Source organism: Plectrocnemia conspersa, unplaced genomic scaffold (genome assembly GCF_051122295.1).
Source record: "Plectrocnemia conspersa isolate PC_06_02 unplaced genomic scaffold, ASM5112229v1 ptg000010l, whole genome shotgun sequence".
Lineage (NCBI taxonomy): Eukaryota > Metazoa > Arthropoda > Insecta > Trichoptera > Polycentropodidae > Plectrocnemia > Plectrocnemia conspersa.
Genome location: NW_028277174.1, coordinates 23650759 through 23665994, shown reverse-complemented (window position 1 = coordinate 23665994; position 15236 = coordinate 23650759). Strand labels below are relative to the sequence as shown.

General features: G+C 25.8%; 3 protein-coding genes across 3 annotated transcripts in view; 2 read left to right on the top strand and 1 right to left on the bottom strand.

Annotated features, from left to right (window-relative positions):
• Positions 1–15236, bottom strand: part of LOC148231082 (junctional adhesion molecule 2A-like) — a 314013-nt gene that overhangs the window by 132909 nt on the left and 165868 nt on the right. The gene's annotated exons all lie outside the window — the stretch shown is intronic.
• On the top strand, positions 1224–2456 carry LOC148231086 (uncharacterized). Its single transcript, XM_088195869.1, has 3 exons — positions 1224–1383; positions 2030–2239; positions 2312–2456. Exons 1-3 carry the CDS (start codon positions 1356–1358, stop codon positions 2368–2370), a joined length of 297 nt encoding a protein of 98 aa, XP_088051995.1. The 5' UTR covers positions 1224–1355; the 3' UTR covers positions 2371–2456.
• Positions 5573–15229, top strand: LOC148231085 (serine protease inhibitor dipetalogastin-like). The gene is made up of 6 exons (XM_088195868.1): positions 5573–5732; positions 8856–9033; positions 9191–9363; positions 12045–12096; positions 14806–14981; positions 15050–15229. The coding sequence occupies exons 1-6, from the start codon at positions 5699–5701 to the stop codon at positions 15085–15087; spliced, it is 651 nt and encodes a 216-aa protein (XP_088051994.1). The 5' UTR covers positions 5573–5698; the 3' UTR covers positions 15088–15229.

Here is a 15236-nt window from a genome sequence, read left to right as displayed (position 1 = left end):
TGTAAATAAATTCATATCTTCAGATTCATGAAATACAATATCATTTTTTCTTACATAGAAATCATTTTCGACATAAAAAACAAATGTAACATATTTACTGCGTGATTTAACATATGTATATAGGAGAATGAAGTCAACATATTTTTCCTTTACTGGTTCTACATATTCAAGTGTATGTTGTCAAAGGAGGAGTGCTACTGATGGGCCCATTGCCTATATTATATTGATCCTGCGCTCAGATCACCCGTTATCGCGTGATTTTATAGTAGAGCATTTCTGGAAAACCATATTTTTGAGCCATCCCTTTTCTCGCTGCGCCAATAATTTTTGTGTGACCATGTTACTGTCACTGAATGTAATATATTGGTTTTCAATATTTTTACACGCACAAACTAGTTAAAATAAGTGAAATGTCTTACAAAGTAGTGCATTTATATTTAAATATAATATTATAAAATAGATATTTAAGATAACCTGAACTTGAGCAGTAAACGTAAATTTCTTATTTAATGAATACTATTATATTATATATATCTTATTTTGACAAAAATGTTTTAATGCATTTGATTGAACTCTTTGAAAGCAATATATTAATGTATTTGGTAGTAACTTAATTATTTTGGTTAAATTTATCACTTATTTATTAAACTAAAAAATCGAATAAAATTGCGTTTAGTTTTTTAACCTAACAAAATTAATTTAATAATAAGTTACACTCACTTCAGATTAAAACTGTTTACACAGCGTAATAAAATAAATATTAATCATTTCAAATACATATTCTTAGTTTAATTATTAAATGGATACATTTGCAGGATTCTCATCTGGACCATTAGTTACTTAGACAGGTTTGATATTCAACGCCACTTATATATATGTGTAGATAAGAAAGTAATAATGAATAGTGTACATAATGTTAGTGAAATTTATCATACATCATTAATAAGAATTGATAAGAAGGTTAACATTTTATATTACTCACTTTCGCATATTTGAGAAATTACCTAGATATAGAGAACCAATTATTTTACAGTTACAGCCTGAGGGTAAAAATGTAAATAAATAATTTTAATAATATATTTTTATATAATATAATAAATATACTTAAAACATTGTATAACTAGTTATTACATATAAATAAAATCAGCTTTCTGATGAGTCAAATATTATACTCGGAATCACTTACATACATGGATACAATCGCCAACACAACAACAATTAGCTTGATTTTTTTTATATTTTCTTGCTTGTCCGCTTCTGCTCCAGCGATCGTTTACATCACACGTATAAAAGGTCAAACTGTGCATCATTGAGATCATTTGTCGTTAGAACGTTATACAGATTGTTATTCCAACATGAAGACAATATTTTTGGTTGTTTTGAGTGAGTATTAACCTTCATATTTTGCACAACATTTTATATATTATTTTATGTTATTTAATTTCTATAAAATCACTTATTTATAACAATAATAAATTAAATGCAAAAATAAAATATTTACATATATTCATAATATACTCGATTTATTTTAAATTTTAATTAGCAAATCAGTTTTATAATAAAAAGAGCATATTTAATAAATTATGCTTGGAGCTACATTGTCATTTGATCTTCACGGTGTATAACTTTCAAGGTGAAATCAGTGAACAGTCTCTTTATTTTTTATAGACGCAAATTGTATGTAAACAGATATTCGTTTATTAATATATAATATTTTTTAAGTACTTTAATTTATATTATTTTTTTCTGAAATGATGCATAGTACACACAAAACATAAAACATCCTAGTAATTTTTTTTTTATTATTTGGAGACATCTCTGGCAGAATGTTGTAATTATTAACGATAGTATACGATATTTTTAAATACATAGTTTTAAACATATATAAGCATTTAGTTTATCTCTTTTTAAACATTTTAAATAACCCATGATAACCCAAATGCGAAAGAACATGTTAATAATTAACATATCGTTCAAGTTATCGCACTTTTTAATTAGACAATGTAATTATAGCAATTATTTTTTACAGTTACCGCTTGTGTGGTGGTTACTTTAGCTTCTCCTGCAAAGGATCTTAAAGAAGCTAAAAAGGAAGCTGCCCGCAAGAAGCTATGCTCTAAAAGTTGCGACTCTATTAAATATTCCCCAGTTTGCGCAGGGGAAAAGGGATCAAAGGCCAAACCAATGTCATTCGGAAGTGGTTGCGTTTTGGAAAATTATAACTGCGAAAAGGGCACAAGTAAGTTAATTTATTGGGAGGGGGGGGGGTATTTTTCAATAATATTTATATTAAATTTAATGTTTATTGCAGATCTTGCTGTAGTTAGCCAAGGCGAATGTGCTGGTGGACAAGGAGTGAGACTTTCTTAATTTAGAGTAATCATGATCTATAAATATAAAGCAAAATGTAAAAATTACTTTACAAAATATAATTGTTTTAATTAATCCCATTTAAAGTAATGTGTTTTATTTTTTAATTTAATAAAAATAACACATATTTATATAAATAATATTAAAAGTATTTTAAAATGATTTTGAAATTAAAATTCTTATTTTTAATACTTTTGTACATGGAACGTATTAATGGCGTTTAGACCAAACAGACGTCAAACTGACAGCATTTGACAACTTTGACATTGACTTAAAGTTTTAAGTAATTATTTATATAAACAATATGTTTAAATTATTTAAAACATATGTTTTTCTAAATATTTAATCTAGACTTTTACTACAATATTAGTAAAATATTATTTGAGGTTACGGTAAGGTAAGGGTGACCAGACGTCTTTCATTGTGGAGGATTGTCTTTTAAAATGTTTCTCTCCTTTTGCTCTCCTTTCGCCCTTCTTTGTCCTCCTTGAACAAAAAAATCTAAAATTACCTTGTTTGAGCTCCCATAACAATTTCTCTTCCTCAAAAATATTTCAGAGATGATATTTGAACAAAAGCCGCAAAAAAGTATTGAAAAATAATTTTCTATATAGCCTTATTATCTTTAGTGTCTTTTAATATTTTCAAAATCTAGTTGAAAAATCTAAAACGTGACCAGATTTTAAATAAAATAAAAAAATACTAAGAATAGCATTTTGGAACTTTTTTAAACTGTCATGGTTTAGGTATGGTGACCGTCCTCCCCAAAAATGTTGTCCTCATTTGTCTTTTTTTTTAATTTGCTAATATTTTGCAAAAAAATTACATGATTTTAAAAAGAAAAAAATAAAGTTTAACTGTTCAAAACATAGTATTTAAGCTTTTTATGAAAAATTCTTTTTAATTAATGTTTGTATAGCGGTCAGATAAAATTGATAATAAACTTGTTTTAAAGAATTTTTTTCTTAATTTCATTTCGATACAGATTCTCATTCCAAAAGGTGTTTACTAAATACACTTATTTTTTAAGATTTTATCGTGTATGTAACGTTGCTGTCGGCCGTCTTGTTATATATTTAAATGCTTATATTTTGCTTTTTTTTATTGAAACAACAGAATTCATTACCGAGATCTCGGAAATCAATCGAGCAAATTCATTTTTATTGTTATAATTAAATTACTTCATTTGTATATGTACACAAAATACGATTGTGTGTTGTTTTTGTTTCTACCTGCGCTGCAATAACGGTTATTAACGGGAAACTACTGCGTATCGGCATAGTTTGGAGAGTTTAGAAGAGATCGTAAACTTTTACACGTATGATATATTATTTAAAAAATGCAATTAAAAACAATACAAAAATTAATAAAATATTTTTGTTAATATAAGTGATACAAATTATATACATATAATAGATATAAATTTATATACATAAAAAATATGTTTACAGAAAATTTACATAAAAATATACATATTTTAAAATACAATTAATTACATTTAAAAAATAAAATCACGGTTAAGTTGGAAGTCAGTTTTCTTTGGTTTCGTTCCAACAATACTATCACTTTCTAATGATGTAGAAGAAAATTGGTAGTTCATTTTCAATTTTTAAAAAGTCACTATGAAAAATTGTGTGTTCCGAATCCAAAAACAGTAAAGTTTTCGGAAGTGTATGGCTATTTATAATTCTGTGAGATCTTTCTCTATTTAATAAATACAATTTTTCGAAATTTTAACATATAATATCACTTCTCTTTTTGACGGATACTGTATGATATTCTCTTTGCAAAAACTAAATGAGTAATATTAACATATTTTTCATTAAAACCGGTTTACTCTTTCAAAAGGAACGTTTTAAACTGCTATTAAAATATACCCTTTAATATAATTAAAATTGTACATTTATGTAATTATTGTGAATTATTTTGAACGAGGATAAATACGGGTAAATCCAAGTTATAGAAATACCCGAGATATGTTTTCAATATAAATACATACATATGTATGTAAGTACATTTATCAGTATAATGCAATAGACACACGTTCGAAATGATTTATTATAAAATAATTTTATTATTATGATTTACATTTTTCTTATTGAAGTTTTATTATATATTAATTATTTATTTAATTAACGAATAATAAACATTTATAAAGAAAGGTAAACTTCTGAATATGTAACATATGGGAAATATGTATATGCCATATACACAACTTTTTAATATATTTAAAAAAATGCTTTAATGAAAAATATAGCTAAAAAAATTGCTTAATAATTTTATTATGTATGTTAAGCGCACGTTATATGGTAATTTTACAATACTATGTATAATATTTAATATCTTATTGAGTTGGGCTATAAAATGATCGCAACATATTTAAATTTAAACATTTAGACAACTTCTTCAACAACCAAGCTACTGAATATGTTGTCTAAGTCTATCAAGTCTAAAAATCCGTAATTTTACACCACACTGGAATAAATAAACTTGAATTTAATTAACAATAATCTGTATTGAATTAATAAATTTGCTTTTAGTTTTGAGTTAATTTAGTTGAACTAATAAATTTGCTTTTTTAATAAATTTAGTTCTTAATTTGCTAACCATTATTAACTAAGTTAATATATTTGAATTTGATTAAAAAAACGAACAGCAATAATTATTATCCTAGCAACCTAATAATATTAATGCATATATAATAATTGTAATTAAAATAACATATTGGAATGCGCTGCTCTGAATCAATTTTCGTGTGCAAAAATCTACGGATTTTTTATAGTAAATATAAATATGGAAAATATCCTCGAATATAACTTTATATTTGCTACATAACGCGAAATTTATGAATAAAAAATGTAACGTTGAAAAAATAATACACACAAAAAAACCATATATGCATGTCCATATTCCGCGAATTATTTATGTCAAAGAAAGAATTAAAACACAGAGATATTAATTTAACCAATAACTGCATGCAATTTTCCAATCCATTGTAAAAGTCTTGCAGATTCAGAACAAAATTTGAGCGCTCAATAAATAATCACTTACATCACTTTTTATTAAAAAATATTTATTGTGTTATAGATTATTATTTTCAACGTTAGCGCTTTGTTGAATTAATTATTTAAATTAAAACATGAGTTGTGCATTTATGGTGAACATGTGTGGGGGACTTAATCAAATGGGAATTTCTCGATTTTGCAATAAAGACAGACAAACATAAACAAACTGGTTTACTGACCAGACGGCAAACAGTACTTGTCATTATTGACCGTGACAGAAGACGGAGTGCTCGTTCGCACGTCTACCGACCAAGAAATTCACCATGGCCAAAAGCATTGCAGTTTTTGCTTTATTATGTGAGTGTAATTTAGTGAATTACTTAATTTCATAGTATATTTTTGTTTTAATTTGCTTAGTAATGTTACAAGATTTATACAACATTTATTTAATTTAATAGTATGTAATATAATGTCATCATACGTATAATATTATTTAGTATAGTAACATATTTGGTAATATTCCACACGAATGATAATAATAAGAAGCGATAACCCTGTGTTTATTCGTATACCATATAATAAAATTTATAGTTCTATCATATTGTAATCATAAAATAAATATAAAAGCAAATGTCATATTATTATTAAATGACCTCTTATTACATTTTTTTAATCTTGGTAATTATATTAGTCATTTTTAATTTCACTTCCAAATAAAGATGTAAAACTAGGCAATTTTATTAAAAGGAAAAAAATTAAAAATAATACTTTTAGCTTTACATTGAAACGCTTTTTATTTTTTAGTAAAAAATTATATTATAGTCAGTTGTAATGATTTATAAAAATATTCGATTACGAGTATAAGAGATTAAAGTTTTAAATATATTTTAAAGCTACTTAAAATATGTTAGCTAATATTTTAATAAGGGCTTGATATGAACTAGAAGAAACCCGAATTTTTTTATTTATAATAAAATACCGATAATTCATTTTTTTTAAATATTTCTAGCCAACTTAAGCTAATATCTCTAAAATGTTTTTAATAATGCAGACTTTTACTGCTGTACCAATTATTTACAAAATGTTTTAAAAAGGGATGCAAAGTGTAATTTTTTTATTTTATTTAATAAAATATGTGATTTTCCTATAAGAATAATATTGATTTCTAAAACTTTTAGTAAATTTTTTTACTGGATTATATTTAAAATACGGTCCTTCAATTTTGGGCCGAATTCTTTTGCTAATGACAGCAAATTAACATTTTTGGCATGGGTCTCTAAAATTCGATATTTCGTCGGATGCTTTGTTTTGTACTATAAAACATTATTCAAGTACTAAAATACTCTATCAACATTGACATAAGCCAATAATAAGTTTACGAGATATAATACAGCAAAAATTACGCAAAAATAAATTACATTGCAATAATTTTACATCCTCTAAGCATGTAAAGTGTATTTTTTTAAATTTATTATATAAATGATATATAAAATATCATAAATAAAAAAATATGTTTTTAAAAGGTATTTAATGTATACTTTCTTATAAATAAAATAAAATTTACTTAAAAAAATATAAATAAAAATACAATTGAGTTTGAAATAAAGGTAAATTTTAATTGATAACTTAGTTTTTTAACGGCTAAATATGTAGAATAAATTTAATATAAATATTTTTATATAACATTAAGTGTTATATACCAATGCAAATAACTTTATTGTATAATAAGTTTATTTTTAAATCTATTCTATTATCAATATTCAAAACTTATGAAAAAAGAGTACAATTTCAGTTCTATTTTTGTTAATTTATATGCACTCAAAAAGGGTTTAACATATTACTGGAACTTATTGCGTGTGTAATTTTTTCTTTGTGTAATTTATCATGTATAATTTTGACCTGTGTAATTTTATACTTACACCCAATAATAAATATAACCTTTCAGCCATAATTTAATATAATTTTTATATTCAGATCTCTTCTATTTATTTTCTTAGTAGCTCGTTTCAGAGCCGTTTTTGGAATTTATGCGTTCTACTAATAATTTTCATATGTGTATATATTGTTAATAAGTAATTTACTAGGGTTTAAATTGTCTCGCTTTGCTGCCAAACTAATGAAGTTTTGCATCTCAGATCAAGTATTTATCTTCTTTTACGTATTTTTTTATATAAGTTGTGTGAAGTAAAATATTGTATAAAAAATAAAACAGTAACATAATTACCTAATTTATACGTGAAAGTATAAACTAAATCATTCGTTTTCTACATTTTTTTTCTAAAAATTCAAAGAAATATTTATGAGATTTTATTATTAATAAATCTACAATATACCGATTATATATTTACATAAATGTATTTTTATTTTTAATATATATAATAAATATTAATTTCCTAAAACTTAAATTCTCCAACATTGGATTTGTAATGAGGTTCTCCTTTAGAACAATTTTTATTATATATAGTCGCATTAAATTTAAAATACCAGTGGAATTGAGCTTTAAATACAATTCATCTCTCGCAGTATTCTTTGAGTCAAAAATTCGTAAAAGTTTTTAATTATCATATTGTAGTATCATCTGCAGGGAAAATTATATTTTTCTTCCTTACACCTTTTTCAGTTTTGTTTCAATCAAGATTATGGTAAAAAATCGACCCTCTTAATTATTGTATTTTTTTAAAGGAAAATAAAATATTAAAAATATTGTACAAACTTTCTCATTTTTCATCTAAGCTAAGTTTTTAAATGTATACACCAGTTTCTCCGAAACATCGGTTAATAAGCTATATTTTTTATATGTAGGTACATATACTGCATGCTTAACCCAATTTCGATAAAAATGCCATTTGAACGACTCATAGAATTTGCCTTTTGAATAAGCAATGTTATTTCATAATATATCAATAACATGTAAAAAAAATATTCTTTATATTATTTTATTTATATTGAAATGTAATACAATATTACAGAATTCTTATATCCTAAAAAACGAATATACATCTTTCACATTTTCCTCGACTTAATTTTTTTGCCATTTTTACGCCAGCTTACATACATGTACATATATAAATCCAATACACCTCTATCACTCTCGTTTGACAGCTAAATCCTTTCAGATAATGCATGTATATTACACTTCTAGTATATACATATGTACAAGTTGACCCAAAAAAGTGAACAATTAAAAAAAACTATATAATATTGCTTGCTATTAGACCTTTATAACCGTGAATATACTACTGTACTATCTTCATACACTTTAAAAAGGAATTATTGTGAAAAATCAAGGTAGAATATTTATATGAGCTCTCGTGTTCTTTTAATAACATCAATTATAAACAAATATAATAATTGTATACTTTTCTAGGGGCTGCCGTTTCAATTGCAATGTTCATAATAAGAAATCTCCATTTGAAATTTGTTCATATTTTTCTGACCTAAAATATTTACATCTGATATATACAATCGTTTATTTTTCAGTCTTTGTTCTATACCAAATATCATTATCCAGCCAGACTCCACGCAGAATTAGACAAGTAGCATTTCCTAGTACTGATGAAGAGAGATTTGGCGGCGAAACACCACCATGGGCCAGACCACAAAACCAAAGACCGACTCCCAGGCCTAACAGACCGACCCAATCACAGCAACGACCTACGTAATTATCTCTTGACAATTCTTAGAATCTCTTTGGCTTATGCTTGAGTAGCACTTGCATTTGTATGCATGCATGTGTATGCTTATATGTACATGTGTATGAATCGTATATTTACCTGAACTTTTTCTGTAATCATGTTTTGTTTGCCTTTTCCCAGAACAACTAGGACGACTGTCAGGCCTGGCAATCAACCCGAGGCTACAACTTCGAATATCGTATGCGAACAAAACTGCCTGAAAACTCCCGAATACAACCCTGTCTGCGGATCAAACATGGTTACATACACAAACATGGGTCGGTTGGAGTGCGCCAGGCGATGCGGCCTGCCTAGTAAGTGTCATACCAGCGGTTGCCAAATATAGGTACTCTCGAAAACTCAAACAGACATTGTGCGCGAGACACAAAGGTCATTTGATCCGATCGTATGCGAGCTCTATACGTGCTAAAACTTTATTATATAATTGTAAAATAAATTTACAGTGAATAACCTTATTAGTTATACACATGTACTTACTTAGAAATGGAACTAAAGCTACATGTATGTAATTATAACATTTCCTTGAGCTTTAAGATTTACTTTTCCATTGAGACATATTGTTACAAATAGCGTATTTATATTATCTAAGAATACTTCCCGAGACCAAGGTCTCTAGTTATTTCGCTTATTTTATTATTATCATCAGTAAGGGTAGTCCCTTAATAATTTCGTTGCAGCTGTATTGAGTATTCTGATCAACCGAAAAGATGCGTCACATTAGTTGTATATAAGCTTTGAAAAGCCGATGTGTGCATTTTACTGTGGCTTGTCAAATTTACTGTTAGAACTTTTCTCGTTCCAATGCCAAATTCTCAGAGAGAAGCGTTGTTTTTCTTAGGAGAGAATATAAGTTACGTCGATGTCGTGTCAGGACGCAATCGTTGGCGTCGGCATCTCAGCTGATGTCAAGACCAGATATCTGCTGATTCTCAGGGCCAATAGGCGAGGCCTAACTACTTTTCGATTGACTAGTAATAGATCTTCAGATTCGTATAGTAAAATTAATACCTCACAGTTCGTGAGTCAAAGAATAAATGATTTTTAGCTGTACTATATATTTTATTTTTCTCATATTTTGGTTTTATACCTCACAGCTCAATTAGGACGTCAATAATTACATTATAATCGCCTGTTCTCACAATACTTATAATTTTGGCGATTTTATAAATTCATTCGTTTGCGGAAGAAATAAAAAAATAGTTTATAGAGCGTTTCTTTGAAAATGTATCACTGATATAATATATAAGAGCTAAGCGTGTATATAAATATTTATATTTTTTTTAATCATATAGTATATTTAGCTTTACCTATTTTTTTCTAATCTCACAAATAAATATCATAATAATGTATTAATATAGAGCTATGTCATACATATTTGGTATTAAAAAAATCTGATAATAAGCTACTTCAGCTTATATGTATTATATATATATACACATGTATAAAATATATAATACATAAATTATTATATGTATTATAATTTATAATCAATAGATGTCACAGGTTTTTAACATCTGCGCATTTTTATAAATAAAAATTCGAATTTACTGCCGTGGCTCAAACCCGTGGCTTCTGGGTTACAAGTCTATGACATATGCATGTCATCAGCATAGGGCATTTATCTCACAAAGTAGCAGTATTATGGAGTCATCTGGTCGGTGTGAAAAGTAGTTATTATTTATTTAATTATTCATATTATACATATTGATCTCATTAATATTATTTATATTATCTGTTATTTTTAAATCAAATTTGCGGTTTTATAAACGATAAATAAATTGATTAAAAGTGACTTATATTTAATCCACATCCTCACTTATTTTCACCTTCCGTTTGTGGTTAGATATGAGATAAGATTAATGGTTTACATTATATTTAAAAAAATAGCATTTAATATTTTATTTAGTTATTTAAACAAAACTGTATTTTTATTTTTATCAACAGTGATTTTGTCTATTTTTATTTACTTTGCATCTACTATACTATGCATAACAATGACTTTATCCCGCAAAGGGCAATTTTCGTACGTGGACATGTCATGAATAATAAGTTAAGCTTTATTTATTCAGTTTAATGTACGTTAACAGCATCGGCGCATGCGATGCAATGTAATTTATATAATTTAAATTCACCGTTATTCAGAAAATTAATTTATAGAATCAATAAATATTTATAAAATTAATTATAAAACTTTGACCTTATTTTTAAGAATTATGTATATTTCTGTTTATATAAGTATATCTCCCACGTGTTTTTCTTTTCTTAAAAAGTAAATAAATAAAATACTTGGGTGGCAAAAAAAAATAAAACCCGTGGTCGGTGGGAGGACAAAACATAGCGCGTAATTGAAATTCTTTCAGCAACAAACAGAGGTTTTGTTAAAAATAATATGTACTACATTAAATTTCTGTTGATGAAGCCTATTCGCTGGCAGCGATTTCAGTTTTGTAACTTATATAAATAAGGTTACGATGTAACATTTTAAGATTTAATTTTACTTAAATTGAAGGCAATTTTCGATGAATAGCAGCAGTTGAAATACTCTTAGTATTGTTCGTGTAAGTATTGTAGCTTGTAATAAATTTAATTCAGTTAAATGCTCTATGCAACTTTGATCGAACCGATGAACTAATAGTTAAATTATCGCTCACCTAGTTTCCAGCTACATAATAAATTATGCATATAATATATATTATCGTTCAACGTCTATGTAATATTTTGGTCCTTTGTGTCATAAATGGTACAATACATTTTTAAATGAAAGACAAACAAGTCTGTTAAGACATGCGCTTAATTCATAAGAAAAGACATGTTTATTAAGTAAATTCAAGGAATTTTGGTTGTATTTTATGTAATGCAAAATAAAACATATTTTAGGTACAAGTTTTAAAGGCAAATCGTATACATTATATACTACTATAATTTATATATATATAAGCATACATTCAAGCTATATTTTCATATATTTTTTCAGATTTAACTTTCCTAAGACAAGGAAACTGCCCACGCCCAGCTGCACCTGAAGAGTAAGATTTTATGCAGAATCCTTTCATTATTTTCTATTCACTACTTTGACGCACTTTTTGTATTATTTAATAAATTTATGTTATGGAATAAACTTATTTTTAAATCTATCTTAATATATTTTATTAACATATTTGTGTATTTTTTTATTAACTTGTGTGTGTGTGGTGGTTGAAATAAATAATAAATACACTAAATAGTATTAATTATATTTTAAGATATATAACATATATTTTCCTATCCTCTCTATGATCACTATTCATAACCTTTCATAGCATTCTCACTGAATTTAAATACACAATTGATTATTGAATTATATTTTTTTAAATATTATCTAATTTTTTGTTTAAATTCTTGGCTAAATTTATCTAAAAAATATATTTTTAGAGCATTTTTATAATAAAAATTGTTGTTTTGCTTAAAAAAATATAGTAAAGTAATTTAATTAGCAATGTGTTGAAAAAAATCTAATTTAAATTAAATTCAAAAGCTTAAAAACTTAGTTCATAGTTGTCATTAACTTAGATGTTGTACTTAAATTTTTTTTTATTTACAATGTTAAGAAACTAATTTTTCTTTTAATTATGTTTAATGTTTTATCTAAGCGAATTTGTTTTAAAAAATATTTAATAAAAATATAAATAGCTTTATTAATGTTGTTTATGATAATGTGTGTATTTTTGAATTTAAAAAAAAGAAAAAAAATTAAATTGAATATAATTTTATTCATGTTTTTTATATTTAGCTAATATTAATTTTATTTTTAAATTTTTTAAAATCAATTGAAAAAAATAGTTTACTGTGTTGAATGAAATTAATTCCCTAATATTAATAAATAATATTTATCCTTCAATTTTAGTGTATGGTGGTGTAATGACCTTTAATTAAAAAATACTTTTTATAACATCTTTTTCTGAATGTTGAAATAGTAATATTACTAATATTTATACATTCATAATAAACATTGCTTAAATGTAAACTATAAATAAGATAATATAATAAAAAAAATTGTGAAACTCAATAAAAACATATGAGTAACTAACTAACCTCTGTAAGGTCATTCAAGATAATAATAAACAGATATAACTTGTTCCGATTTTTTGACCTTAACCTTTACGTAAAAAAGTTATTTTGATAATATTTTGATATAAACAAAAAACACATCACACTTAGCTGTATCTATTTTTAATTACAAAATACCGACAACTGACTTCTTTCGTAACTTTGTTTTGAATTTTGATTAAAAAATATTTTTATACTACGTAATTATGTTAAATACAATTTAATAAAAATGCTAAAATACAACTCAAATAATAATGTATGTACTTAAAAAAAATATACCCAATTCTTGTAAATTTAAGAGCGAGCGGACGTGTCTTAGATTTAAAAACGATCTTAAAATATGATTATTATGTTTGCCTCTATACGAACGTGTTGCACGATATTCTAAGTAGTTTTCCATTAAATATAATACATTTATTCCAGCGTTTCTACAAATTCGCAAAGTATAAAATAGTGTATTATATTATAGTTATATATGTAGCTTTATTTTGAATGAGTTACAATCTATTAAAAAAATAGTATTATTAAAGTTACTTCCCACCGAGCAAGCATATGATAAAATGTTTGTTTTTTTGTCACCTTGTCACCTTTTTTTTTAATAAATTCTGGTCTAGGGGTCGCTATGATAGCAAGCCTTTATTAATTATGCAGTTATAAATATATAAAAGTCATTTTTAATCTACAAGTTCGCAAGCAATGTATCGATGTCAACTGAAAATAAAGTAGCAAATATACCGAAATTTAGTTTCTTTTTTTTGAAATTTTACAATCTACTCTCATAGTTATGTATTAAAATAACAATTTAAATAAAATATTTTCTGCAATTTACGTGGCTTTGTTTAGAAAGTGTTTCAAAATAAATTAAATAACTGCTCTTATTTTAAGATGCTGACACTGTTTGGTTTTTTAATCCATCTGATTTTTATTAAATTTATTTTGTTAATGTCACTTTATTGATATAAAATGCAGTGACTTCATAAAATGTAAATTATGGATACTTTTTGCATCGACGACATCGAGTTTCGCTAGTCTTTTATTTATCCAACCAACAGATAATATTTTAAACATGTAATGGTAAAGTAAAAAGTTGCTTTTTTTATTTCATACAGATCTGTGAAAAAAATTGCCTTTTAGCATTAATTATACACAGTATTGAGTGTTCATTATTTAAAAAAACAACATAGCTTTTACTTCTCGGGTATTTGCGAATTAGATGTTGCAAATATTCAGGGTTTTATATTTTTAGAGTTTGTGAATCAAACCATCATGCCATACAGCGTCGAAAGCTTTATCAATATCTAGCATTAAAAGATCTGTATTTTTTTTTAAAATTAAAATTAGCACATATATGCTCCATCAGACTATTAAGTCATATTCTACGTTATAGTTTGTGAATCAAACTGCCCTGTTAAAAACGTTTGTATCATCCATAAATCCTTGATTCGACTTACATACGCCAAATATCTTCTTTAAGGAGAAAGGCAATACACGCTTATTATAAATTACCCGTTTGTTATGTCTGACAATTAACACGCGCATTTTTCATCATACTTATACATATATAAACGGCATTATTAAATATGTCAACCCCGAGCTAGTTGATAAATGTTTTTAAATAATGAATGAATATCAATGAATGTTCATTACAGACCAACAGCTGAGACAACTACATTAAGTCCAAATCCAGGTCTCCCGGGAACTGTTGACGACGCCTGCATCCAAGGATGCAACATAACTCCAGAATATAATCCAGTTTGCGGTACAAACATGATCACATATGTAAACATTGGACGCTTGACGTGTAGCAGACGATGTGGACTACAAAGTAAGTATTTTTTAGCATATTACTTGACCGTAATTGACACGTTTTACTATTATATATTTTACTTTCAGATCTTGCCGTACTTTATTATGGAAATTGCAGGAATTAAAAACATTATTGCCAATTAAAATGCTTTTTTTATAACTCTACAATTTCAAGTGATATTAAAATTTATTAATCCATAACATTATACTAAACTATTTAATTAATAATACAACAAAATAAATATACTTATTATATATCATTATAAATATGTAT

Coding starts and splice junctions, on each gene's coding strand:
- LOC148231085 (XM_088195868.1), top strand. CDS start 5,699: ATGGCCAAAAGCATTGCAGTTTTTGCTTTATTAT. Junction 5,733..8,855: donor TGCAGTTTTTGCTTTATTAT/GTGAGTGTAATT, acceptor TTTATTTTTCAG/TCTTTGTTCTATACCAAATA. Junction 9,364..12,044: donor CAGGCGATGCGGCCTGCCTA/GTAAGTGTCATA, acceptor ATATTTTTTCAG/ATTTAACTTTCCTAAGACAA.
- LOC148231086 (XM_088195869.1), top strand. CDS start 1,356: ATGAAGACAATATTTTTGGTTGTTTTGA. Junction 1,384..2,029: donor AATATTTTTGGTTGTTTTGA/GTGAGTATTAAC, acceptor TATTTTTTACAG/TTACCGCTTGTGTGGTGGTT. Junction 2,240..2,311: donor TAACTGCGAAAAGGGCACAA/GTAAGTTAATTT, acceptor TGTTTATTGCAG/ATCTTGCTGTAGTTAGCCAA.